The sequence below is a fragment of the Corylus avellana genome, chromosome 2 (assembly GCF_965113065.1).
Source record: "Corylus avellana chromosome 2, dhCorAvel1.hap1.2, whole genome shotgun sequence".
NCBI classification, from domain to species: domain Eukaryota; kingdom Viridiplantae; phylum Streptophyta; class Magnoliopsida; order Fagales; family Betulaceae; genus Corylus; species Corylus avellana.
In genome coordinates, this window is record NC_142491.1 from 2,479,040 (window position 1) to 2,504,816 (window position 25,777).

General features: G+C 34.3%; 1 protein-coding gene across 3 annotated transcripts; it reads right to left on the bottom strand.

The window, feature by feature from the left end:
- Positions 1–1,317: 1,317 nt before the first annotated feature.
- On the bottom strand, positions 1,318–23,939 carry LOC132166686 (protein ZINC INDUCED FACILITATOR-LIKE 1). 3 transcript variants are annotated; one of them, XM_059577554.2, is made up of 18 exons: positions 23,888–23,939; positions 23,576–23,803; positions 18,845–18,885; positions 18,393–18,453; positions 18,184–18,286; positions 17,966–18,068; positions 17,826–17,879; positions 17,680–17,742; positions 15,771–15,820; positions 15,581–15,656; positions 14,391–14,603; positions 13,985–14,072; positions 8,589–8,674; positions 8,384–8,491; positions 7,602–7,646; positions 7,403–7,491; positions 2,628–2,671; positions 1,318–1,717 (listed from the first exon to the last, which is right to left on the bottom strand). In XM_059577554.2, exons 2-18 carry the CDS (start codon positions 23,721–23,723, stop codon positions 1,617–1,619), a joined length of 1,473 nt encoding a protein of 490 aa, XP_059433537.2. In that variant the 5' UTR covers positions 23,724–23,803; positions 23,888–23,939; the 3' UTR covers positions 1,318–1,616. The 3 variants fall into 3 exon arrangements, with proteins under 3 accessions (XP_059433537.2, XP_059433545.1, XP_088369316.1); XM_059577562.2 differs by lacking the exons at positions 23,576–23,803; positions 23,888–23,939 and adding an exon at positions 19,747–20,334; XM_088513190.1 differs by lacking the exons at positions 1,318–1,717; positions 2,628–2,671 and having other exon boundaries at positions 7,399–7,491.
- Between the last annotated feature and the right edge of the window lie 1,838 nt (positions 23,940–25,777).

The window sequence follows — 25,777 nt, forward strand, 5'->3', positions numbered from 1 at the left end:
AAAGAGGCAACTTTTCATATTTAAATGTAACCCAATGCATTTTCCCAGCAACGTGAAGGGATCTCCTTCGCTCAAGCGGTTTTGATAAATCAAGAAGGACCCGAACCCGCAAGAAACTTCCCCATCCAACCCCATCACCGGCTACATCCACATCCCACACCTCGCCCAGAGACTCTCCAATTTTACGTCCTACCCCGCCATTCATACAGACCAAAGGCATATCATGAATTTGAATCCAAAAAGGAGACTTGGAAAAATCGATCTGAGATGGAGGACTACCATCAAATTCATTCAAAATCAAAATATAACGATCAAACAACCACGGTCTTCCTTCAAGCACTCTGCACTTATCTTCTACGATAGAGAACTCAAAGATCCACATATTATCTTTCAATTCTTTAAAGACAATACTTCCCACAATCTTCCATAACCTCCTGATCATCAACTTAAAAGCTTCCTTATTGATTCGCTTTTCCGAACCAATCCTACCAACAATACATCGTGCACCTTTCTCCCTAATATCCTCAATCTCCCCTTCCACTATTGTAATTCCTTCCTTCTCCCCCTCAGTAAGAGATATTCTGTCACACATGATCGCCAATTCCTCCACCATTTCCTGCCCTACTGATTCCGGACTATAACTATCTTGCTATATTCCTCAGCCGATCACCGGTTGAAGACTTTACACTGTCACCTTTAAACTTCCCGAGAGAAACCTAAAGAGCCAGACTTTTCTCTTAGGATCAAGACTTGTAGTTTATTCAAGGGCAACTTGTGGCTTTATTTGGGCATAAGTATGTTTTGGTGAATACAATTTATTCAGATATTTCTATTATTTTTCCAACTTTTGAGTCTCTTGTATCAACTAATTGTCGATACCTTTATTGCAGGTATTTTCACTGAATCAACAAGCTTAAAGAGGGTTTTACTTTCAGTGTTTGTGCGCAAAATCAACAAATTCAAGATCGTTTATCTTTTATTTTTTCTTTTGGGAAAAATAAAATTTGGTCCTAAGTTTTCATGCAATTATTTAGTCCTTCGGTTTTCAATTTCAAAAAATTACAGTTTCAAATAAGTCCGTCCATAAACTTATTGTCTAATTAATTAACGTTGTATCACCTTACTCTCGTTTGACATGCCCTACCGTACATGTCAATAGGTTTAACAACCCAAATCTGGGATTGGATGGGCTATGGAAAGTATTGGGCGTTCAAGTATACAAGTATTGTGCTTTGTGTTCTGCCCACATTTTTGCACCTTGCCTTAAAGTCTATCCTCATGACTTCTGGGAAACTAGTGGAGATTGAGGCATTAAAAAGATTTAGATGCAGCAGTCACTTTATTAAATTATGATACAATCTGTTTAATAACAATGTGTGGAAAAGAAACAATTTAAGGAAAACTTTAAGAATATTTCAATGATATCAGACATTAATGGCTATAGCATTGGTTTCTTTTATTTACATAATGGTTTCTTTTATTTATATATTGCACTGACCAAATGGGTGATCATCATCAATCTGGAATATAATGCATCCAATGATCTACCGCTACAAGGAAGAATCAATGGCTGTCTTGAGAATCTTCTTCAACAATTTCATGAGATTTAATCACATTCATCTAATGGCCTTTACTTTCTGAGTAAGAAATGGTTTGAATGTCATCAACACTCCAATTGCCTCAACCACATTCAAGATGAAGAAAACCATCTGGTCACCTATATTTCAACATCAATTGCAAAGTTGCTCAGTCTCACAAATTGTCAATTAAGATCACTCTATGAGTACTGTATTGGTGAAACTCATTACTTACATTTTTCATCCAATAAGTACAAGAAACATGGAATCATTCAAAGAGCAAAGCAGATCATAAACAAGCCAATGAACTTTCAAAATGGTACTTCCACCCAAAAAAACATAGGATGGAGGGTGAAATCATGAATTGAAAATCTACATGTAGCTTATCACTTAGAAAATTAGGTCATCCACTAGAAACATGAGTGATAGGTTATAATTAAAAAGAAGACCATGCGTAATATGTATCTTCATATAAAATATTGGTTAGAGAAACCATGGAAATTGTTCAACTCACATTGTAACAATAACAACACTAGCGCTAATAATGCATTGACGTTAATGATTATCAGGCTCATCATGGCAATTAGAGCAAGTAGCTAGTAATGGTTATGCAAAGATACATGCAGACAACACTTATTGAGAAAGTTCGCATGTTTTTTATTTCTTATGAAGCATTTTTCTTCCCAGGAATGAAAGAGCCCGTTATTTCAGTTGATAATATCTTTTGCAAAAAGGTTTGGAGTATTACAACTTACAAACTCACGTGGTAGTCCACATTGTATAAAAATGAGCGTCACTTAGACAAGACAATCATATGGCACTCTATGTTTTAGTGGTTGACGTAGTAAGTGTCACTTAGATTGCCACATCAATTTCTAAGAGACTTATAGTAAAAGTTGTAGTACCCCTAACAACTCTTTAATTTGAATAGAATTGTTTGAGTTTTCTAAGGTCATTTTTTGTTGACCCACTAATTAATAACAATCACCTCTGAATGTGACATACATATGCAGACGTAGGATTTCCCTTAGGTTTCAGATGAGTGTATACCTGGAAAGAAAGCAGCATCTTGACGCTTTTGTGCCCAAGAAAATCTACATAGACAAGATATCCGAATGAATGATATAATTTGGAAGTCTCATCTCTATATAAAAGGGTATGTAGTAAACAAATTTAATACAAATATGGCAATCTGCAAAACAATGTAAATGATATCTATGTTACACGAATATTTCATGTATATGCTCTACTTTACTCCCAATAGATTGGTCATGATACCATGCAAAATTAATCAAATCTATGAAGCACGTGCAAGGATATGAGATGTACTCCAGTGTTAGTATGAAAAATGTCTCAAAAGTAGGATACAATTGATACAGAGAATACATGCTACCAAACAGTCTTGCCTTTCAAGACTGTCTGTCAGTTTTATGTTAAACTAATAAACAGTTATAGAATGCAAGGATGCTTAATTCATATATCAATTAAAACATAAGTAGGACCAATTTTAGTCTTGATTCATTATAGTCAGTCCTCTACACATGTTCATTTACAATAAAAATTCTATGTTGTTCTTAATCTAGATTGAGCGCTCATAGAAAATTATTCTAGAGTAAGGACTTGGTTCAAAAGTTAAAAATCTTGTCTTTCAATTTTCAAATTCATTAATGAAATATTTGATATGTATTGGAAAGTATTGAAGAACTCTCTTTCATGCTATTTAAAATCATGATAATGGTTCATGAAAAGAAGTCACAAATTTTTCTTTTTCCGTTTCTTTAGATAATATGCAAGATTAAACCCAATTTGAACTTATTTTCAAACCCTAACTGAATTTTTAAAAAGAGTTTTACTACATTGTGTTGAGTATACGCATGGAGTGTAAAAATGTCAAATCCTACATTCAAAACATGTTACAAGTGTGAGTAATTACTATAGCATAGTTGAATCCAAACCCAAATGCTTAAACCTATGAGTTTGGACCCAACTATGTTATATTAATAACTCATACGTGTGACATGTTTTAAATGTGGGACTCAATCTTTCAACACTCATACGTGGAAACTCAACAATCTCCCCCTCACAAGTCACATCTCATCACCACATCTTTATGCTTCCCCTCGAACGGAAGCTTTCTTAATCTTATGGGCTATTTTTCAAGATCACTTGTGCACTATATGGGCTTACCAACGCAATGCGCCTTTTGCTATTTGGGCTTACCATACCATGGAGGGTTTTACCACCTCCCCCTCAAAACCAATTATTCGACCTGGCATATCAAACTTAAATTAAAATGTATTGGCTTCATGGGCTCTGCTCCACCTACAAGGCCTTCGTACTAGAGACAAGTGATACCTTCTCATTTAGAATATGAGCCACCATCTCTAACAATATCCACCTTGGCGAATACTCAGCCCCTTTGGAGATATCAAATTCTTATGCCTCAACCTTTTTTTTTTTTCCTTTTTTTATGACGGGGAACCTCGACAAAGCAGGGCCCTTCGGACCCACCCTTGTAGAGTAAACCTCAGACGCATGCACCACACCCTCGGAAGTTTCCCTACACATATCAAGGTAAATCACTGGTTTTTACACCAAGGGGTGTAGCCCCAAGGGGGAGTTTGCACCTAACAAGTCTCAAATTTGGGATCTATGGGGTGATACTCCCTAAAACCACAAGCCTCAACCATTAGGCTAACCTTGAACCACCAGGTTGGAAAATGTCTCCTCTCTAGCACCGAGAGACATTAACCAAGTCCAAACAATACTTTAACATGTTTGTAGGATAGGCTTTGTCAACATGTCAGATGCATTCTCAAAAGTGCAAATTTTCTCAAGTATCACTTCAGCTATAACAATCAGGTATGTTATCCTGTGAACCTCACATTAATATGCTTTGTTCTAGCATGATACACCTGGTGCGTTGCCAAGTAAATGGCATTCTGATTGTTACAATGCAACTGAACTTCACTTTGCTTTATACCAAGCTCTTTGACTTACCCCTTTAACCACAAGCTTCCTTAGCAGCCTCAGCCACTAGCATGTATTTAGCCTTTGTAGTAGACATAGCTGCCACGGATACAACATGGATCTCCAAAAGATAGGCCCGCATTCTAGTGAGAAAACATAACCTGTAGTAGACCTTCTGTCATCCAAATCACTTGCATAATCTCTATGTACAAATCTTACAACAGAAACACAGCCTCGCTATCTGGCAAACATAATATGATAGTCTCTTGTATCCCTCCCTCAAGTAGCTGAAAATCCATTTAACCACTTTCCAATGCTCTCTTCCTGGATTTGTCATGTACTTGCTAACCATGCTAGACCGCATAAGCCAAATCAGTCCCAGTACATGCAATCAAATACATCAAACATCATACTGCACTAGCGACAAGTTGACTAGCAGATAACCTGAAGAGATTTGCCAAAGGTATACTTACTGGTTTAGCATTGTCCATACTAAACTTCTCGAACATCTTCTTGACATAATTTTTTTGAGACACCCATAACTTTCTGGCCTCTCTATCCCTATGAATCTCCATACCAAGAATCTTTCTAGCAGCGGTCAGATCTTTCATATCAAACTCCTTGCATAACAAGGATTTCAACTTGTCAACCTCACACATGCTCTTAACAACGATTGACATATCATACGTGTAAAACAACATAAATGATTAGAACCATCTTCAACGGCCTTAACATAGACACAGCAATCATACTCACAATGGTTATACCAATCTGAATCATACAGGAGTCAAATCTTAACCATTCACACTTGTAACATGTTTCCAATATGAGACTCAATACATCAGGAATGCTATATCATTTAAACCCTAGTTTATTTGTGATGCTTCAAGTCGTCTTTGACCGAATGTAATTCGAAATATTCATCTCCATCAATGGTGATCTGTCGCTGTATTCAATCGTGTACAGTTTCTTTTTTGGGCCAAAATCTTAAATTTATTTTGTTTCTCCAGTCAACCTAATCGACTGGAGTCTTGGGCACGTTCCAAGATCTCCCACAACGAGAACTTTTCCCTACCACCGTCCCTCTTATTCATTTTGTTCTTTATTGTTACTTGAATAATAGATCAGCCTGACTTTCCCAAATGTCCACCACTAAGAAAACTCCTTATTTTTGGGTTTTCTTTATTTCCGTCATTGTGGCATTTCTAATACCTGCTCAAAAACAACAATTGGGATTGAGCACATCTAGCATGTTCCCAATCATGGTTTAAATTTGTTGAAGTTAATAAACCGTGTAGAAGTTCCTGCTCCAGCATGGGCTCGATTAACAACTCATCTTCTTTATATTGTTGATTTTGATACGTAGCAACCATCCCACACTACCTTTTTCCTCGTTTAATTTTTTTATTTTCCTAATGATTGCTCTCATATCTCGTCCAAGTACATTATATTACATTTCAGAATCATTGATCAAAATGATTTCTGCACAATTTGGCTCTCTGAACAAAAAGCTATGCCTTGAATATAAAGGTTTCTTAAAGGAGCAACGAATTAGCTTCCTTTTTAAATTGGCATTAATCATCTAAAAGCTTGTACAAGTCTTCATCATAGTTAATGATCAACAATTCCATCAGAAGTTATGAACAAATACAATTGCTAAAAGGAGACGAGCTAAGTTAGGATTGTAGCACCCTACCCTACCCTAGCCCAAGTTAAATTGAGATTGAGATTTTTTAGCCCAGGCCCAAACCAAGCTTGAAAACACCTAACCCAAGCTAACCCAAAAATCTAGGTTCAGTTCAAGTTGGTCTGACCTAGCTCATTCAAGTTTCATCTTCTCTACATTCTATCACCAAAAGTTCATAACCATATAAAAGATGTTCATGTGCCTCAAGATCTGTCTCTTCAAAGGTTAGCCAACCAAATGACTCCTAATTGACAACTTGATTAAGTTATGAACTTCTTAGCATAATTATCATTTGATTTTGCTCCTCACCTTAAGAGCTTGCTTTAGCTTCTTCAAATAGTTTTTATGCAAGCTATGACGCTTGTGTCCATTCAATCTCAACAAGAGTACCAAAATCATTCTAAAGCTTTTAAACCTCCTCGGTGACAAGATTTAATGATGAACTTGCTTATAATGCTTTCCAACAGACTCATACTTGAGGTCTTGATCCACTCCTTGTAAGTAAGGTACATGATTTGATATCTACTCATAGTCATGATCAGACTTTATGAAAGAAATATGTCTGAAATCGTCATACAAGATCTTTTATTGGTATCAATTAAGGTCTCTTCTCCTTAATAAAGGATTTATCTCATATACTTCCTATGTACTATGATTGCACTCCTCTGCGGGGACAGCGGGGAGGCAACAGTGCTCTAGGAACATAAGATGATAGACTCATGTTTTCAACCATACAAACATTTTTAATTAAATGGATCATGACCATTTTATATTTCAATGTCTAGCAAAACTATCCTATGTTCCTAGCATAGTTATATCAATTGCATTAAGGGTATTTTAGTTTAACCCAAAACCTACTTGCAAACAAATGTCAGCTAATTCACCCACAAAACTCCAATTGGTAATCTTGATACTCATCTTATGAAAATATTATCAATATAGATATAAACTACCCAAAAAGAAAAATAAGGCCAAAAGAATAAACTTCACTACATCTATTATCAAATCAATATTAATAGTTTATAAAATAATCTAAAAAATAAATATTGTAGTGAAAGATAATCTATAACTCAGCATTTGACAATGTAAACCCCTATTATGGTCCATAAATGGATTTCACCATCACCTATAAGTAAAATAAAAGCAAACAAATTTAGAGGAGACTTACATTACACCACCTCCAGCTGGACCAGCTGCTTTGAATAGAGACATTGCTGTCATAGCGATGCCATTAGCAGCTCCTCTTTGATGTTGCTCCTATTGTTCAATGTACAGTTGAATTGACATTAGACGAGTCTTGTAGTTTATCACCACTTGAAAGAAATTATTAATAGCAGACAGCATATAAACTAAGGAGAGAAGAATACCACAGCTGCGTTTTGCAGAAGAAACAAGGCAGTAATGATGGACACCTGCTTATAAAGAAACATTAACTAGTTTAAATACCCAAAAACTACAAAAGGAGTCAATGAACCTAATTTATCTTGGAATATGAAGTCTTAATCAGCTATCGTAAATGCTTCCCTACATTCTATTTTGTTGTTCCGTTCTATACAAAATAATTGTGCGATAGTTAACGCATTCTTGCTTGTTAATTGAAGTACAATTTCTGTATGCATTGATATAGTATGGCATCTAAAAACTGTAAATGTTTGCTAATCAATACAAAGGTTAATTGCACATTCTTGTTTCGTCCTAGGTTTAGCGGAAATGCATACAGCTCGCTAACATACATAGTATTAAAATCCTCTCGTCTTCCCCATTGCTTACACCTTGCTCTATGTAAAACCTAACCCCTGATACCCATAGTTTATTACCCCTAATGAATTAAGCAATTAGCACATAACTAAAAGCAAACCTTAACCTTTCATTTGGCCATACAGCTTGTTGCACAAAGAAATACCAATACGGCCAATATATCAAGAGTTCAAAGCAATGTTTACAAATATGATACCCATTTATAACCACCTCACAAAAATATTGGAAGTGATACAACATTGGATTTTAATGTCATTAATCTTCAAAGTCATAACAATGAAAAGAGAGAAGATGCGACCAAATAAAAGATAAATGAAAATGTTGGTTTAATATAATAAATTTGGTGAATTGTTAAAATAGAATTAGATCTTCAAGATATATGTGCACTTACAGATAAGACATTCTTCACCACAGAAGCAAAATTTACCACGAAGGAGAGGCTCAATCCAGATAACAAAGCTATGTATGGGAAACTTGCTAACAAAGGTATGGATACAACCTGTATATGGGATTTATAAGCCCAAAAATGCAAGGAAAATATATTTTGCAAAAACAAAGGTGAAATACATATCTGCTTCGGAGGTTTGAAAACTTACACCACCGATGCGAACTACCATAATGCTCCCAAGAAGTCTCTCCACGTATGGATATAAAGAAAGTTGAAAAACGAGAAGGCCAAGACCTAAAAGTCCAATATGTGGTCATTAATAATTAAACAATTGTATTGAGTGAATAATACTAGTTTAGCAGTTCAGTTGCAGATGCAAAAAATACTTTAAGTTTCAAATATAGCAATACGTTTGTACAGAAATAGATATCAAAGAAATGTTTTTAAATTTAAATTTGAGTTTCCTCACCTTTATAAAAAAGTTAACTAATGTCATTTTGTGCTCTGTTGACTGAATTATTATGTCAAGCACGCAACATAAAAGTTCAAGTTTCAAGCACCTCTAAAGTAAACAGAAGACCAACTTTCAATATGAAAGTATGCCAAACTATTGTTGTGTGCCAAAACTTTTTCAACTACAGACTATAATCCTAAAAATTAAGAGAACATATGTAAATCATGAATAAAACAATTAAAAACTTATTGAAGCCCCTGGATACCAATTAGGAGCATTTTCAAAGAAGAAAATGAAAAACAAAAAAAAAATCTTTAATATTTAGAATTTAGGAAATTATCCCAGCTTATTAAAACCAAGCAAAATAAAATCACATCGTCCATGTTGATGAAGTATCGAGACATCATATGCTTAAAGGATATGAGGTGTGACGGGGGAAACGGAGTTGTGGATCTTATCAATGGGGTGAAAGCTCTCTCTACACCCTTCTAAGTTCCTACCCCTTACTGTGTTGGGGAACTCAGGTGGCTCAAGTTTTGAGTGCTCATATTGGGTGGTGCAAAGAACGAAGAAAATCCATAAAGTTATGGAGATCTAGAGTGTGGGCTTTGAGGAGCATTTTTTAGCTCTTCTAATGGGCAACTAAATTGAAGCTCGGTGTCATCAATAGAGCTCATCCTCTAGTTCTAAACAAAGGCATAAATAAAGACAATAGGGAGTTAAGAAGGTTGGAGTGATCCATCAATTAAGATTCAAAAGGTGCGAGCTCAAGCCGTGGTAAAGGTAAGGATAAGGGGTTAGCAGTTTTGTTATGAAGCCTAAATTGTTATCATGGAATGTGAGAGGGTTGAATGAGGGGGATATGTAACACCCCGGTCCCATATTAGAAAGATAAGAAGTCCACATAGAGTGAATGCTTTATAAAAACACTCATGTGAGCTAAGTCCCGCACTGGTTACTTATTAGGTGAAACTAAACTTTATAAGTGATTTATGGAAGCTCTAAATTGACTAATCCTTTTAGAGTGATAGCGCAAATGTGATTTTCCCTGGGCCATTGCAAATGGTATCAGAGCGTAACACATTGGTCCTATATTGGAAAGATGAGTAATCCACATAGAGTGGGTGATTTATAAAGACACTCATGGGTACTAAGTCCCATATTACTTACTGCGTGAAACTCTTTATAAGTAATTCTAAAGAAGCTTCAAATTGACTAGTCTTTTTAGGGTGATAGGCTAATAGCGTAGATGTGACTAACGCTTTCCCTAAGTCATTACAAGATAAATGTCTAAGGGTGAGAAATTTACTCAGAGAGTGGAAGGTTGACATTGTTTGTTTTCAAGAAACTAAGCTTGAAGTCATGTCTCATAGTGTTGTATGTAGTTTATGGGGTTGCCATCATGTGGATTGGTATTGGTTGGATTCCAAAGGGGCCTCAGGTGGTGTTTTGATTATGTGGGATAGGAGGGCGGTGGAGAAGGTCGACAAGGGGGGGGGGGGGGGGGGGGGGGGGGTGGGACTTCTCCTTGGCTATCACCTTAGAAATGTTGAGGATCATTTCACTTGGGCTTTTGCAGGAGTCTAAGGCCCTAATTCCAATAGGGATAAAGGATGAGTTGGCTAGTTTAGTCAGCTGGTCGAATTTGCCTTGATGGATTGGGGGTGATTTCAATGTTACTAGATTCCCTAGCGAGAGATTGGGTGAAGCTTGCTTATGGGCAGCTATGGTGGAGTTTTCTGGTTTCATTTTTTTAGCAGGGGCTGATGGACCTCCCTCTTGTGGAGGAAAGTTTACCAGGTCAAATAATCAGGAATCTCCCTCTTGATCCAAATTGATGGATTCTTGGTCTCTGCACAATGGGAAGCTCAGTTTACTTGTGTGTCACAAAGGAGGCTTCCTACACTTTGCTCGGATCATTTCCCAATCCTCCTCGACTGTGGTGACTTTCATAGGGGGTACTAGGTCCTTCAAATTTGAAAATATGTGGCTAAAGTCTGAGGGTTTTGTAGACAAGAACAGTGATGAAAATCTTGCCTTTTCCAAGGCTCTCCTAGCTTCATTTTAGCTACCAAGCTCAAGACTTTGAAAGTTGAGTTAAAGATATGGAATGAGGTTTTTGGCAATGTAAAAACGAAGAAGAAGATCCTTTTGGAAGGGCTAAGTTTTCTTGGTATCATTGAAGAAGGGAGGGCAATAGGTGTTGAGGAGAGTATGAAGAAGGAAAAATTTGTTAGCAAATTAGAAGGGTCCAGTCTCATGGAGGAAGTGAGCTCGAGGCAAAAATATATGATCTTGTGGCTCAGGGAGGGTGACAAGTCCATGAAGTTTTTCCTCATAATGGCAAACTCCAAGAGAAGAAGGAACACCATTGACTCTTTTTTGATTGATGGCACAGTTTCTACCAACCGATCGGAGATCAACAAGCACATCGTCTAGTTTTATAAGAAGTTGTTTACCGGGCAGTTCAATTAGAGGCTTGTGGTGGATGGTCTTTCCTTTGATTATATTGATGAGGCTGAGGCTAGCTGGCTAGAGAGAGATTTTGAGGTGTGGGAGGTTGTGAAAGCAATGAATGGTGACAAGGCGTCGGGCCCTAATGAACTCTATAGCGTTCTTCCAAGCTTGTTGGGTTGTTTTGAAAGAGAACATCATGAAGGTCTTTCGTGATTTCCATGCTAATGGTAAGTTTGAGACAAGCATTAATGCTACGTTCCTCACCTTCATTTCGAAGATTCCAAGGGCTGTCGACCCCAAGGATTTTCGCCCGATCAATCTAGTGGGTAGCATTTACAAGATTATTGCTAAGATTATAAAGAAGAAGCTTAAGATAGTATTAGAGAAGATTATTCTACATCACATAATGCATTCATCTGAGGTAATTAGATCCTGATGCTATTCTTATTGCCAATGAATGCATTGATAGCAGAATGAGATCAGAAGAACCAGGGGTTATTTGTACAATGGACTTAGAAAATGCTTATAATCATGGTTATTTGGATTTTCTACTGTACATTCTGAGAAGGTGCGGGTTTGGTGGGAAGTGGTGCTTATGGATAGCCATTTCTCAATTTTGGTGAACGGCTTTCTCACAAGCTTCTTTAGCAAATCTTGTGGCTTGAGGCAAGGGAACCATCTTTCTCCTTTGCTGTTTGTCATAGTGAGATGAGGATTGTCGTCTGGCTTCTCTGTCAAGAGAGGGGTTGATACCTCTCATCTTCAATTTGCTGAAGATACCTTGCTTTTATGTGGGGCTGATCCAAATTATTTTTGCAATTTACGGAACTCATTCTTATGTTTTGAAGTTGTGTCGGGTTTGAGACAAAACTTAGCCAAGTCATAATTGGTTCTGGTGGGATATGTTCATAACGTGCTGGGTTGGCTAGGATAAGTGCACACATAACGCTATGATTAAATAAAAGAAGTCATGTTTTCACTTCAAAATCAAGAAAGGATGTTCTTGACAAGTGTTTGGAATTGCATGACTCACTAAATGGATTTATTATTACACAGGCTTCTATCTCAACTTGATTGGTCAACAATATGCTAAAACACTTCTATCAACTAACCAGAAAACATTCACTCCAATCAAACATGATGAGAGGAAGGTTTTTGAGAGTTCGAAAAATGGACTTACATATATTTTCTTTCATACGGAAAAAATAAATGTATCTTTTCCAACAAAATTAAAAAATTTATAAATATACAATCTCAAAAAGAAAAGGCCAAAATGAATACTATTGAATTTTTGCATCAAGAAACCACTGATAATCATATCATTTGTTAGCGAAAAGAAAAATACTTCAGCAGGATTTCAAGTTTGTTTTTATTTGAGTAGTCTTTGGCCAGAATCAGAAGTATATTGAAAAACCATCATAATAACAATAGAAAAATTGTTTGATCCCAATTGATCGAGGACCTTGGTCACAAAAATCGAGAAAATACTTTTGAGTCTCAAAGCAGCTTCTTTTATTGATGAAATATAAACCTCTAAAGCTTTCCAACACAAAAATATAACTTAAAACAAGCTCTAAATGGTTGAGAAATGGATGACTACTGTATATAATCAAACGTGTCTCATCTTGAAAATTTCTTTGAGAGCCAAAATTGACACACTGGATACCGATGTGGGCGCTCATATTTTTTTGCACAAATATCAAATTAAAGTGAATGAGGAACCATTAGAAGGTTATCAAGTCTAATTTTATATCAAATCTCAAAGGATTGTCCTAATAGGTTACTTAAACCTACTTGTTTTAGAAAAGTTGTTATGAACCGACAGAGACGTGAGAAGCATGAACTGCATGGAAAACTGCCAACATGAGGAATCTACAAATAAGAAGGAAGACTCTACATGGATATATTATCTCATTACATGGAGCCTTATTAGGATTAGGATTATTTATTATTAGGAGTCTTGTTAACATTAGGGTTATATATTATTAGGAGTCCCAAGATAAGCATGTTATCCTTTAAAGTTGTATTTTCATTCCAATTCTTCTTATAAATCTATAGAAGGAGAATAATAAAAGGGATCAAACATAATTCATCCAAATTCAGATGTTTACGAGGCCTAGGATTCCTCAAAATATCCTACCACAAAGGCATAGGATTCCTAGAAATATCCTACCAAAGAGGCTTAAGGTTTCTTGAATTACAATACTACCCTAAAAATACCTAAATTACTTTTCTTTTTCTTACCTTAATTTACTGTTTCATTACCCATATCACACCCATCATACTTGCAGTTATGTGAGAACGTAACAAAAGCATTACAAACTGAAGTGTAAAAGTATTGCATGGGTGATATGATCAGTAAAACAGTCTCATTGAAATGAATTTATACTTGTAGAACCAAAGACCTTTGATATCCATCAACAGAATTGTGCTATGACCTTTAATTTTATTTATACTTGTATAACCATAGTCCCAAGATAGACCTTTGAAATGATTAACAAAGGAAAAAACGCCTTTGGAGAAGTTATACGATGACCTATAAGGATTAGTCTTTTATAAAATATAGTGGATTGTATACAAATGCCCCTTCATATTTGATTCAAGGATTTGTTCAAAAGCTTTTAGGGCAAAAAAGAAGGAAATGAAATTTATTATATAATAATATAAAGGAAGTATTAGTATAAAGTGTATACCAGAGATTGCAAGAACTTCACCGACATCCTTAGTTGAGTAGCTCAAACCCCCGTGACTTCGAGGGCTGACAGCCCATAAGGAGAATATCTACAAGAGATGTTGGTTCGTAGTAATACCACCAAATTAGAAATTTGGAGACAGGAAAGGAAGCAAAGAGTAAAAAAACAAAACAAAAACCAAGTTATGCTTTTCAACAGCAATTTTGTGTATCCACTATTAAAAACACATGCAAACTTAACACATCTTAGAAAAAAAGATAAAACTGGATATTTCACTTTTGCAAGTGCAGAACATATTAATGGACAATCAATATGCAAGAATGTTTTATCAACAGAAACACGATAATGGACAAACAATATACAGCAAAGTACAAATAAAGCATGTAAAAAAATATATGAGAGATACCTCTGTGTAAGCCATATCATGAAGTGAGAAAACACAATAAACAATGATAGATGACATCAGAGGCCAATTCTTTAGGAGGCTTTCCTTAGCAATTGGACCTCTTCCTTCAATTTGTTTTGGTTTTTCGTTTACATTAGACTCGCAGGATCCAGTTTCTAAACCTTTCTCCGAGTCATCAGGTGATACATTTTCTCTATGCATGTGCAATGTTTCCTGCAACAATCGGAAACCAACATGTAGCAAGTAAATGGTCAATAATAGTGCAAAAAAGTCATTCTCAAGGAAGTGCTATATATACATAATGAATTAATCTAATACAGAAATCTAACTGGGACATTTTGAATATAAACTTCCACCAATTCCATGGGTTACAAGAAATTCTGAATAAAGATTTTGGAAATGTACTAATGAGATAAAACAAGAGCTTCAACACATCTGTATCTGGCAAAAAAGGTCATACAATGTAACAATCACTTAATACATGCTTAGGAATTTAAAATAACACCAAAAAATACACTTGCAATGAGAATAAATTGTGTAAGGAAATCATCCGAGATTACAAAATGCATAGTTTATTTATATAACATAAAAAGACAATCAAGATAAAAAAAATTGAAAAGTTGGCACTAGAGAGGACAACAAGGTGATCATAATTGAGGACAGAGTGTCAAGTGTAAACTTGACAAAAATGTTAATGAATTAATAAAATTTAAAAATTTAAAAAAATTTAAAAAAAATCATAATTAAATTACTAAAACCTTTTGACAAAAAATTATGTCTCTCTCTCTCTCTCTCTCTCCACCCTAATATTGAAGTGTTTTAGTAAAAATTTCTAGAGGGATGAGGGAAGATTATTTACAAGCAGGAAACAAGTATAAAAAATAAAATAAAATTTCTGCCTAAGCTCTTAAGTCATTAAGAAATTTTAAGAGAATAAAAGGAAAACAAAGTACTGATTTCCACGACATTATAATTTGAAATGTGAAAGAACCCAACATTTTCAGATCATAACAAAATGTTTAATCATAATAAGAGAAGTTGCACTTTACAAGCAACTTCTCTCTGTTATGATAAGAAGTTGTGAAAAAGAATAACAGAACAATTAGAAATCTAATGATGACAAATATTTTTAAACACACAAATAGTGATAGTTAAAGAGCTCGACATGGGAACTAAAATCTGATATGTACCGGAAGCCAGCATGTAGGTATAATTACTCCCAGTGCAAAAATTGATATTGCAAGGCAGGGCAAGAAGTATGGGAATCTGCATCACAAAGTCATGTTTTAGAATGTTATAAACATCAAACAATAGGAGAAATATTGAAATAATACATTCAAAGTGCATCTTACATGAAATATTCTAGAGAAGTGAACTTACCTCCCAAACAAAGATTCTTTGGAAAATAAATTTGGATATTTATCTGCAGGCTGATGGCAAAATTGTGCAACAAAAACAATAGAGGAATAAGTTAAAAGTATAAATATGCTGCTATTTAAATATTAGTCATAATATCCTGGCCAGCCGAATTCAGCCTTCCTTGTTTTCTTCTTAGTGTATGCATAAATCCAAACCCAAACAAGACTCAGCCAATGTACAGGTTTAATCTAATACATTCATTGGGTTTTGGTTGTGACACATGGTTTTCATAAATACAAACAACAATTTCAAGGTTCGACTATATGGGTGAACCACACCCTGCCGAAGTGGGTGTTGCAAAAAAAGAATAACTGTCAAATAATTAGGTTTCTGAAAATTGCAATGGAGGGCAACTCAAGTTAAAAACAGCAAAGCAAGGTTACCTAGGACTAGTACTTAACTCTCAAAAATGAATGACAGAAGTAATGGGACACGACAGCCCAAGCACGGTCTTTGGGTTTCTTTTTTGAAAACTTATACAAAATGTAATATCGAAAAGTAAAAGTAGAAGGCAAAAAGCTCTTATACCGGATCAGGATATCAATAAATTGGTTGTCCAAATTGCGTGTAGGCATCCCCTCGGAGAAGGGGTTGCATGACTCACCTGCCCTTGCAGGTAGGCTCTCCACAAGACTGCCCAAGGCAGGTGAACCCCACAACCCCCACTTCTGTGGCATTGCCTGAATTGTATGTACAACCCAATAGCAGAAAATCCTTATCCTCCTACACCTCACATGCTCCAAGCCGCAAGGTGTTGGTGGACATGACTTGGTTAGCTTCTTCTTTGCAACCATAGTTTTTGGAGCTCTATCTACTCTGATTGTTCATTTTGAGCTTTATTACTCTGACCTCAAACCTTTTCGCTCTAGATTCTTGACCTGAGCAATCCTAACTCAAAATACATACTACAATCAAGAAACACATCTAAACATCAAGATATGATTTAGTTTTTATTTTGCAAACACTAAAAAGAAAATTAGAGACTTCAAATTGTGTTATATAATATTCTATAGTTGACTACTTCTAATAGCTAATAATTTTTCTAACAACCAATTTCATTCTAAGTCGGATAGTTCAAAACTACTAGGTTTTCGAAACCACTTCCCTAAGACTATTAATTATTAGGTATGTCGGATCTCTCTCAAAACCTTCTCTTTGTCTAGCAAATAGAACAGAGGGAGAGGGAAAAGATCAAGATCAATAGCCTGATCTCCGACATGATCAATTGCCCTATATTCGACCTTTTTATCTCTCTTCTTTTCCTCCTAGAACTTGAACAAAGTGCCAAAACCCGGGATTTTTTTATTAAAAATGAGAATTTCCAAACCAATTGATATCTTCTAGTATCATATGGATCAACAATTTTTATAAAACCTAAACTAAAAGAATATTTGAGTGTATTAGGCTTAGCAATTTCGCATGCCAAACGAGCATCGTTAAACAAAATTGCAGAGAGTGTTCTATTTAAGAATGCGTTTAAAAAAAATTTGGTGTGAAGACTTGGCAAAATCCATGTTCTCGCGCAGCAGGTAAGGGGTGTGTTTTAGAAAACGCAAAAATTTAAAAGTGTTCATTTTTTAAAATGCACTCTTTTACAGATTCTATCAAATACTTAATTTCATTTTAAAAATCACATTTTCATTAACAGCGGTTTGAAATTGTTACTTTTTTAAACTGCACGTTTTGAAACAGTTAAACCAAACGGAAACTTTATTACCAATAACACTCCTTAACATGGATTTGTCTCACGAGATTAAAATTCTCAAAAATATTCTCTAACAATTTGCACCTCGTGTGCATGTAAAAAAATATTACATATATTTGAATTTTCAAAATGTGTTTCCCATAGGAGAGGGCAGGGAATAAGTACCTGTGCGAGAAATCCTCCCAATGCAGGGCCAATAATCAATCCTATGCCCCATGCCGTACTAACCTGAAATTAATCGCAATATTTAATTTGGATGTTGTAACACTTTAAAAAACTCAGCATATTATACATAGGTAAATAAGACTCACTGCTGATAGTCCTAAAGCTTGGTATTCTTCTCGAAAAATTTCACTTGCATATGCCTGGTAATTTAGCAATTAATGTATATGGGAAAAATATTGGATCAAGCAAAACAAAGGAAGTAGTCAAATATACAATGAGATTTTACCTTTATTGGTCCAAGTAAGCCATTCAAACTTCCCAGAAGAAACCTTGTAGTAATTGCCATCCAAAAGTTTACACTAAGGCCAAAGAGAGTGTTGAATATAACCCTAAGGTTTTGGAAAGTAAATACAAAAAAAACAAAAAGATAAATATTAGACGTATTGGAGAAAACATTCAAACTTTAATTGCAAATATACTGATTGGCAAGTAGTGGGCACTAACACTGCGACAATCCCTATAACTATAACAGGTTTTCGACCATAGCGATCGGCCACAATTCCCCAAAAAACAGATGTCAGAGCTCTACCAAGCATAAATGAAGACCCTTCAAGATATTGAACGGCTTGTTAGGAATAACTCTTGCAGCACCAAATATTAAGATTAGGAAAATTGCATCACTAATGAAGAAAAAAAAAAAAAAGTAATCTCACCGATATAACCAGCATAGTAGCCAATATCTTCCTCTCTTTTTGCAATATGAAAATCCCTAACCTGTAAATAGAAATTATTAACAAAAGTTCAGCAGAAGTTGTATCATATAATAATGAGCATAATGGTTGAAATGCAAAAGGTTGTAAAAGTTAAATGAGTAAGTGTTTGGTATTTTGGATTCCAAAGAGAAGAAATTATTCTGACCAATTCGCCCTATATTCTTAGATACACTATCAAAGAAATTCGTCTAGACAAATTTCTAGAGAAGAAGAATAAAAAGAATATAATGTCCAAATGCAAATGAGAATGTTCCAATTGACTTATTGGGTCCAATAGCACAGGCCATAGAGTGCATGTATAAATCCTATGTGTATGAACATACATATTGCCCAATTTTTTATTCAAAGCATTTTGTAAAGGGCACGACAAACTATTAAATGTATAGACTCACCATGAAATAAAGGAAAGGAAAGAGAGATGATATTGGCAGCGCTGAAAAGGGGGAAAAAAACATATTAGAGCTCAATACAAGGCAGAGAAATCATGTATGACAGTGAACAACGATTGCTCATATGAGCATTGCAGGGAATACAACCAATGGAGGGACTTGGTTTGAAAAGGTACTCGTTTTCTTTTGTGATCTTAGTAAATGGTACAATTTCAACCATAAACTATCCGACAGGGTTACAATTAAACAACTTGCATTTGCTTATGGTACAAGAGAAAAGCAAAATATTAAAAAATAAATAATAAAAATAATAAAATAATAAAAAAACAAACAAACAAACAAAAAAAGGAAAAAAACACTTGACCCTCAAACTTACACCCCTTTAGGCACTTATACCTCCAAACTTTAAAAAGTGACCCTCGACCCCCTCCCGCTACCACTCTATTATAGCTAAGACGTCTATTAGCATTTTCTGTCAAATTGGATGGAAAATGCATATGAACTTTTTTGCTTAAATTTTCCAAAATACCCTCTAAACATAATTAAAAAAAAATAAAAACAACTGAAAAAAATAAATAAATAAATCAAAAAACTCAAGGGTACATGTGCAGCATCTCAAGGCTATCATCAGCCTCCAACAAAAACTTATCCAAACTGATTGCTTCAACTTATAGATCCTTCAACGAGGGACAGCTCAGTTCCATAGTACCCTGTGCATCTCAGCTCCATTGCAATATCCTATTAACAAGAGCCAAAATCTCATGTCTTGGACATGCAGTGAGCAGAAGGCTCAAATCCAATACAGACATACTGACATAACTTAACGAGAGCAACTTCATGCAAGGAATCTCCAATCTTTTCCTGCCACCTTTGTATATAATATTAACGTTAGGAGTAGTCCTTACACTATAATAATGTAGTTCACGCATTGTGTCCCTAGTGTGTACATGAGCCAAGCAATCACAGGGGCTGCCCAAAACTCATCAACATCTTCCATAAAACTCGACAGACGCCGCAGCACTGTGGTTTGGAATACTGTTGTGTTATAATAATCTCCAATCTTCTCGCTTTTAGATCATGATAGACTGCCAGCTTCTCATGTTCGAACAGACTGTCGATACCCAAACCTTCGTCCTCCATTTGGTGCACGATTCTCGACATATCTCCAAACAATCCCAATCTCCCATACACGAACAAAACAGATTCAAATCGCGACGCCTTCAGCCCTCTCACGCGCATTTCTTCAAACACAATCTGGGCCTCCCGAGGCCGACCCATTTCGCATACCCACGACCATCGATCCATAACATCGATGTTTGATGTATACAGAGGCGGAGTTACGAAGAAGCTGATTCAGTTGAGTGCAAGAAGCCTCAAATCCTCGCGTTGAACTTTGCTTGGAGCGAGACTCCAGAAAAGAGTGAGCATAACACTAATGCAAACAGAGTCGTATGATATTTCCAAGGATTACGTAGGAAGAAAACCTTCATGTGTCAGATTCTCAGCAATTTATTATCCCAATTATTAGTAAGAAAGTTCTTATGAAGCCATCAGTCCAAAAATAGGTTCCTAGACAAGTGAGCTTAATTGGTAAGAATTTTTGGCTCGAAATTACCCAGAAACGTGAGCTTATTAAGAATTCTCTCATATTTATTACTTAAATCGCAAGCAGTTCTTCTAGGGGTGTAAACAGATAAGGGGCAAGCTTTCTTGTTTGGGCTCGGCTCATTTAAATTTTACTTGAACTCAAGGATGAACCAAAAAATTAAGCTTGAGATCATAATAGGTTGAACCGAGCAGAGCTCTTATATTTAATTTAATTTAATTATAAATTTAAACTTCAATTACTCTTAAACGACTCAAGAAACCAACTTATATATGAGCATTTGCTTAGTCTGATTAACCGAGTATGGAGCCTGAGTCAATACTACAAGGCACTTGGTTTCGAAGAGAGAATATACATCATTTTATAATAAAATGATGCTATTAGAGAAAAATAATAATAATAATAATTAATCAATTTTTAATATTAATATGAGCAACTATGTGAATAACTACTAATTCGAGCCTTATACAAGCTGTTCATGAACTTAACTGAGTCGAGTCGAGCTTGCTTCGTTTAATATTCAAGCCAGTATTTGTGTTCACGAAACGTCTTATTTAATAATCGAGTCGAGTACGAGCCAAGTCCGAGCTCACTCGTGAGGGGTTCGCTCACTTAACACACCTAAGTCCGTCTGTCCAAAAAATGGATGGACAGCTCAAAATTAGGCAAACAAGTGAGCTTCGTAAGAATTCTCCCATATTTATTACCAAAATTATAAGCAGTCTATTTGTCCAAAAAAGTGACAGACTGCTCGAAAATAAGCAGACAAGTGAGCTTCCTAACAATTCTCCCATATTTATTACCTAAATTGTAAGTAGATCATTTGTCCAAAAAGGGGCTGGACGGCTCAAAATGGACAAAATTTTCCTATAAACTGGGTTGGAAGAATTTTTTCCAATTCAATCTATAAAAATAATATGTGTCATTTAAACATGTGATACGTACATATTTTTTTAATAGCAGATAAGTGAGCTTTGTAAGAATTTCCTCACATTTACTACTTGAATGATAAGCAATTCCAACAATAAAAATTATTTGAACAACAAAATTGTTAGAAATTTTTGTTCATGTTTCCTCTCATACTTTTATTCTCACATTTTATGACATAACTTACTATTATTCATCTAAAATTTAATAATAATTTCAAAAATTACATCTATAAAAATAAAAGTGCAATTGTAAGAATGTGTATTGCACTACTAAACAACCAAATTGACCATTACATTGTATTTGATAAAATAGGAATAAAATAATATATAGATAAATATACTTTGGCCTCCTTAACTACTCGTCATTTTCATTTTGCCCCATAAACTGACTAACAACTATGACACTTGGATATATCATATTATCATTTTATTGTAATTAAGCTATTTTTTTGTCTTTTGTCCAAAAATACCCATATTTTCTTAAAAATTAAATTTTAATTAAAAACTAAAATCAAAAATCAAAATTTCTTGTAAACTCTTTTTATACTAATAGAACCTTAGTCTATGTATGTTGGTATTTAATCAAAATTTTTATTTTTTTTTTATTTTTAAGAAAATAGGGATATTTTTCAAAGAATGACAAAAAAGTAGCTTAATTATAATAAAATTGTAATTTGATGTATCTAAGTGCCACACCTATCAAATATTTCTAGGACGTTTTTGAAAATAATTGATAATTGAAGTAGCCAAAGTATGTTTAACCCAATAATATAATATAAAGAAAATCTTTTCCAGAATAAAGAAAGACCTAGGAGACAAAACAAATTGTAAAGTCAGTTTTAGAGATCCACGCCTTATATCTTTTAATTATTTAATTACTTTATTATATGGTAGTACAGTGGAAGAAATTATTAAGATGGTAAATAAAGTGTGCCAGACAAAAGACAACATGGTACGTGAGGTGTCTTATCAAAGAACATTAACAACATCCTTTAAACTTTTATGAATCTGCTCTAAATATATATAAAAAAAAAATTTAAAACCGAAACAAATGGACCCAGATTTATTTTCCAAGCCTATACCAAAACATTCATTCACTGTCTGCGTGTATCTAGACAACATAGGAATAAGTGGTGGGACATATAAAGAAAAAAAATAAAATCTATGCAAAAATAGACTGTTTTATAAGAGTAAAATAAATACATTAATGGGGTCACATTGTATGCTTTTTCAAAGAGAATCTTCATGTAGAATATTTCTGCATGTTATTGTACCGAGTACACCTACCCATTTGGTTGAATAAAAATCTCATTTTCTTTCAAAGCAGGAAATTAATAAATCCACTGGTTTCCAATTGAAAATCATTTTCAAATAAAAATCTCATCTTATTAAATAATTCTTAGTTAGTCAATTCACCTTTGAATTATTTGTTAATATATTTATTTTGAAAATAAAAAATAAAAATTTTACAAAGATAAGAACAGGCTATAAAGGGAACAGTGAATTCAATGTCACAAAGAGAACACTTTCCAATTTTTACTCCCAAGTGTTTAGTTTCCGATGTAACAATAATGAAAATTATTATTATATTATAAACATGTTAATGATAATTTTTATTATTAATTACATCATAAAACAAACACTTGAAGTACTTACTTATAGCTTGTTTAGAATTGCATTGGAATTTTTTAGAAAAATGTGTATTTTTAAGCTCTCCCCAAAACGCCTTTTTAAAGCAAAAAAGGTCAAATAAGTTTTTTTTTTTTTTTTTTTAACCAAACAAACCTTTTTTGCCTGATACGATTTTTTTATTTACTCCTTAAACTTAAGTTTTCTCTGTCACAATAATGGAGTGTTATTGTCAATCAGCTAACTTTTTCGCTTCAAGGAAAAAAAAAAAATGCAAAGCATATATATATATATATATAGTTCGAATCCGCTCAAACCACGCCTAATGAATCGAAGGGCATTAGTTTGAATCTCCCTCCCCTCTTACGCGGACATGTAAAAAATATAAATAAATAAATAACTATTTTCATGTCTTTAGCAACTGATCGAGAGATTGGTTCAACCTGACATATAATTTACTATTTTTATCTTTTTAATAATTAACGAATTCAAAAATTGGTTGAAACTGACACGTAATGGTTTCGATGGGATAACCATGAAATCTAAGAGTATGGAGATGAGAATGGTTACCAGTACAAAGCACAACAATCCATGTGGAAACAAGCTCTCTGATGGGTAAACCTCGTTGCAACTCTTTATATTGGTCTACTTTACAGCCAGGACAATTCTCATAGTAAGTCTTCTTCTTCAAAAGCCCCTCTGTGCAACCTTCTGCCATTGTTGATCCACCCCTGCAAAACTACTTCAATCTGCAAACTGATCTACCCTTTTACCAATATGATTTTCTGCTCCCTAAACCTGTTCATCATCAACATTAAAATGATTATTCTTATGATATATTGACAAATATAAAGGGAATTGAGCTGATGATCATCAGGTTACCATGCATGAAGAAGAGATGAATCAAGAGTTCTCAGAGGGTGATCTAAGTGAGTGAATGGGGGAAGAATTTAAACAAGGATGGAGAAAGATGTTGTTTTGTATGGCTCATCATGTCCACCTGGCATCATGGCATGCGTCATGAGACAGAGCAATGAGCATCAATAAAGAGAAACACGACAAAAAATGTTATTAATGCCGACATTGACGTTCATGTTCATAAAAGGCGGAGGAACAAGGAAGAAAGAGAAGGACAACTGAAAAGGCTTCTTTGGGGTATTATTACATTTATAAAATTACAAAAAAAAAACTGGTGGTCTACTACGCTGCCCAATGAACAAGAAAGAGAAAGGCAAATCAAACTGGTAACTGTGGAAATGATGTTTTATTGATTTGATTTTATATTAATACTGTGTCACGTGCATGATTGGATCAAGAGGAATAATAAGATGACTTAATATTAAAAATTAAGTGAATCGATACTTCACGTCTTATAAAATAAAAATTATTAATTTAATTTTTTTTTTATGTAAACATGTCAAAATTAGTTTGTAATTTTTATTCTTTCTATAAATGTTATTTAATTGTCAGTGGATGTGTCATGTTCACCACGTTTATGTTAAACCATACACTATAATTTCATTTATGTCAAATCATTTTATTTTTATTTTTTGTGGTTAATTTAATGTAGAGAGTTTTTTTTATAAATTTTATTAATCATTTTAAATAAAAATACTATTTGACTCTTTCATTGTAAGTGTTCTAATTCAATGCAAGATATTTTTTATAAATTTAATTAATTATTTTATAAAAGTAACATTTACCTTCTTCATTGTAAATGCTCTTATAATTGCTTTCAGATTTCTTGAAAAGATAAGTTCGCACGTGGATAAAATGGCTTCATTGATGTGATTATGAAAAAGCTAGCTTCTCATAATTTTTTTTTTTCCCCCCCTTAAATTATGCTTTTCATAAAAGTTAAGAGGCTGAAATGGTAGGAAATGACATTTTTACCCAAACACTTTTTTTTTTTTTTTTACGTGAAACACGTCTGCTTTTTTCTCAAATGAAAAAAATAAAAAAGGTTGCCAAACGGCTATCATTTAAAAGTAGACCTCAGTACTCACATGATGGGCCTCAGCTCCCTCGACCTCGAGACTCGAGAGCCGCCAAAAGCTACTGCTTTTCATATTTTAAAGATCATAAAATAAATTCTCAAATTACAGTTGTCAAAATTCTTAAGAAATAATCTAATAAATTGCTAAATGTTATTCTAATAATAAGTTTGAGGTATAGTCCACAAAGAATAGTTTAATTAGTTGTAAATCATATCTTATAGAATAAAGGTTACTAGTTTGAATTATCCTCCTCATTTATTAGTGTGCACAAATGCTCTATGTTGTCTTAGTCTTATGTAGATGTTTATTTTCTAAAAACCTAATGAGAAAAGTAAGGGCTTTTTTTTTTGGCTTTTTAAAATAATAATTTTAACCTGCGACTAAGAGAACACTAAAATAACACCTAACATTTCTCTTTTTTAACATACTTAATAGAGTTATTAGCGCCACGATTAACTCCTCTCTTGTTTCTTCTTTTAACCTCTAGGTATTCTCTCTCAAACACATAAAAAGAGCCGTTAATCTCTCTTCTAACTTTTAATGCTTCAAAGTAAAATGTTTGTTACTTTTACACACACATATGTATATATATATATATATATATATAGCACATTAACTATAACAATTTAGTTGTAAGATTTTGGAATTTTTGCCTACACTATAATTTACATGTGCTTTTGGTCAACATTGTATGTTCTTAAAAGAAGAAATTGTAAAATTAGTTAGATTCATGTGGTATCAAAATGAACTCAGATATTTTAGAGATATGGAAAGA

Coding starts and splice junctions, on each gene's coding strand:
- LOC132166686 (XM_059577554.2), bottom strand. CDS start 23,723: ATGGCAGAAGGTTGCACAGAGGGGCTTTTGAAGAAGAAGACTTACTAT. Junction 17,743..17,825: donor AAGCTTTAGGACTATCAGCA/GTGAGTCTTATT, acceptor GATTAATTTCAG/GTTAGTACGGCATGGGGCAT. Junction 8,492..8,588: donor TGGTAGTTCGCATCGGTGGT/GTAAGTTTTCAA, acceptor TCCCATATACAG/GTTGTATCCATACCTTTGTT.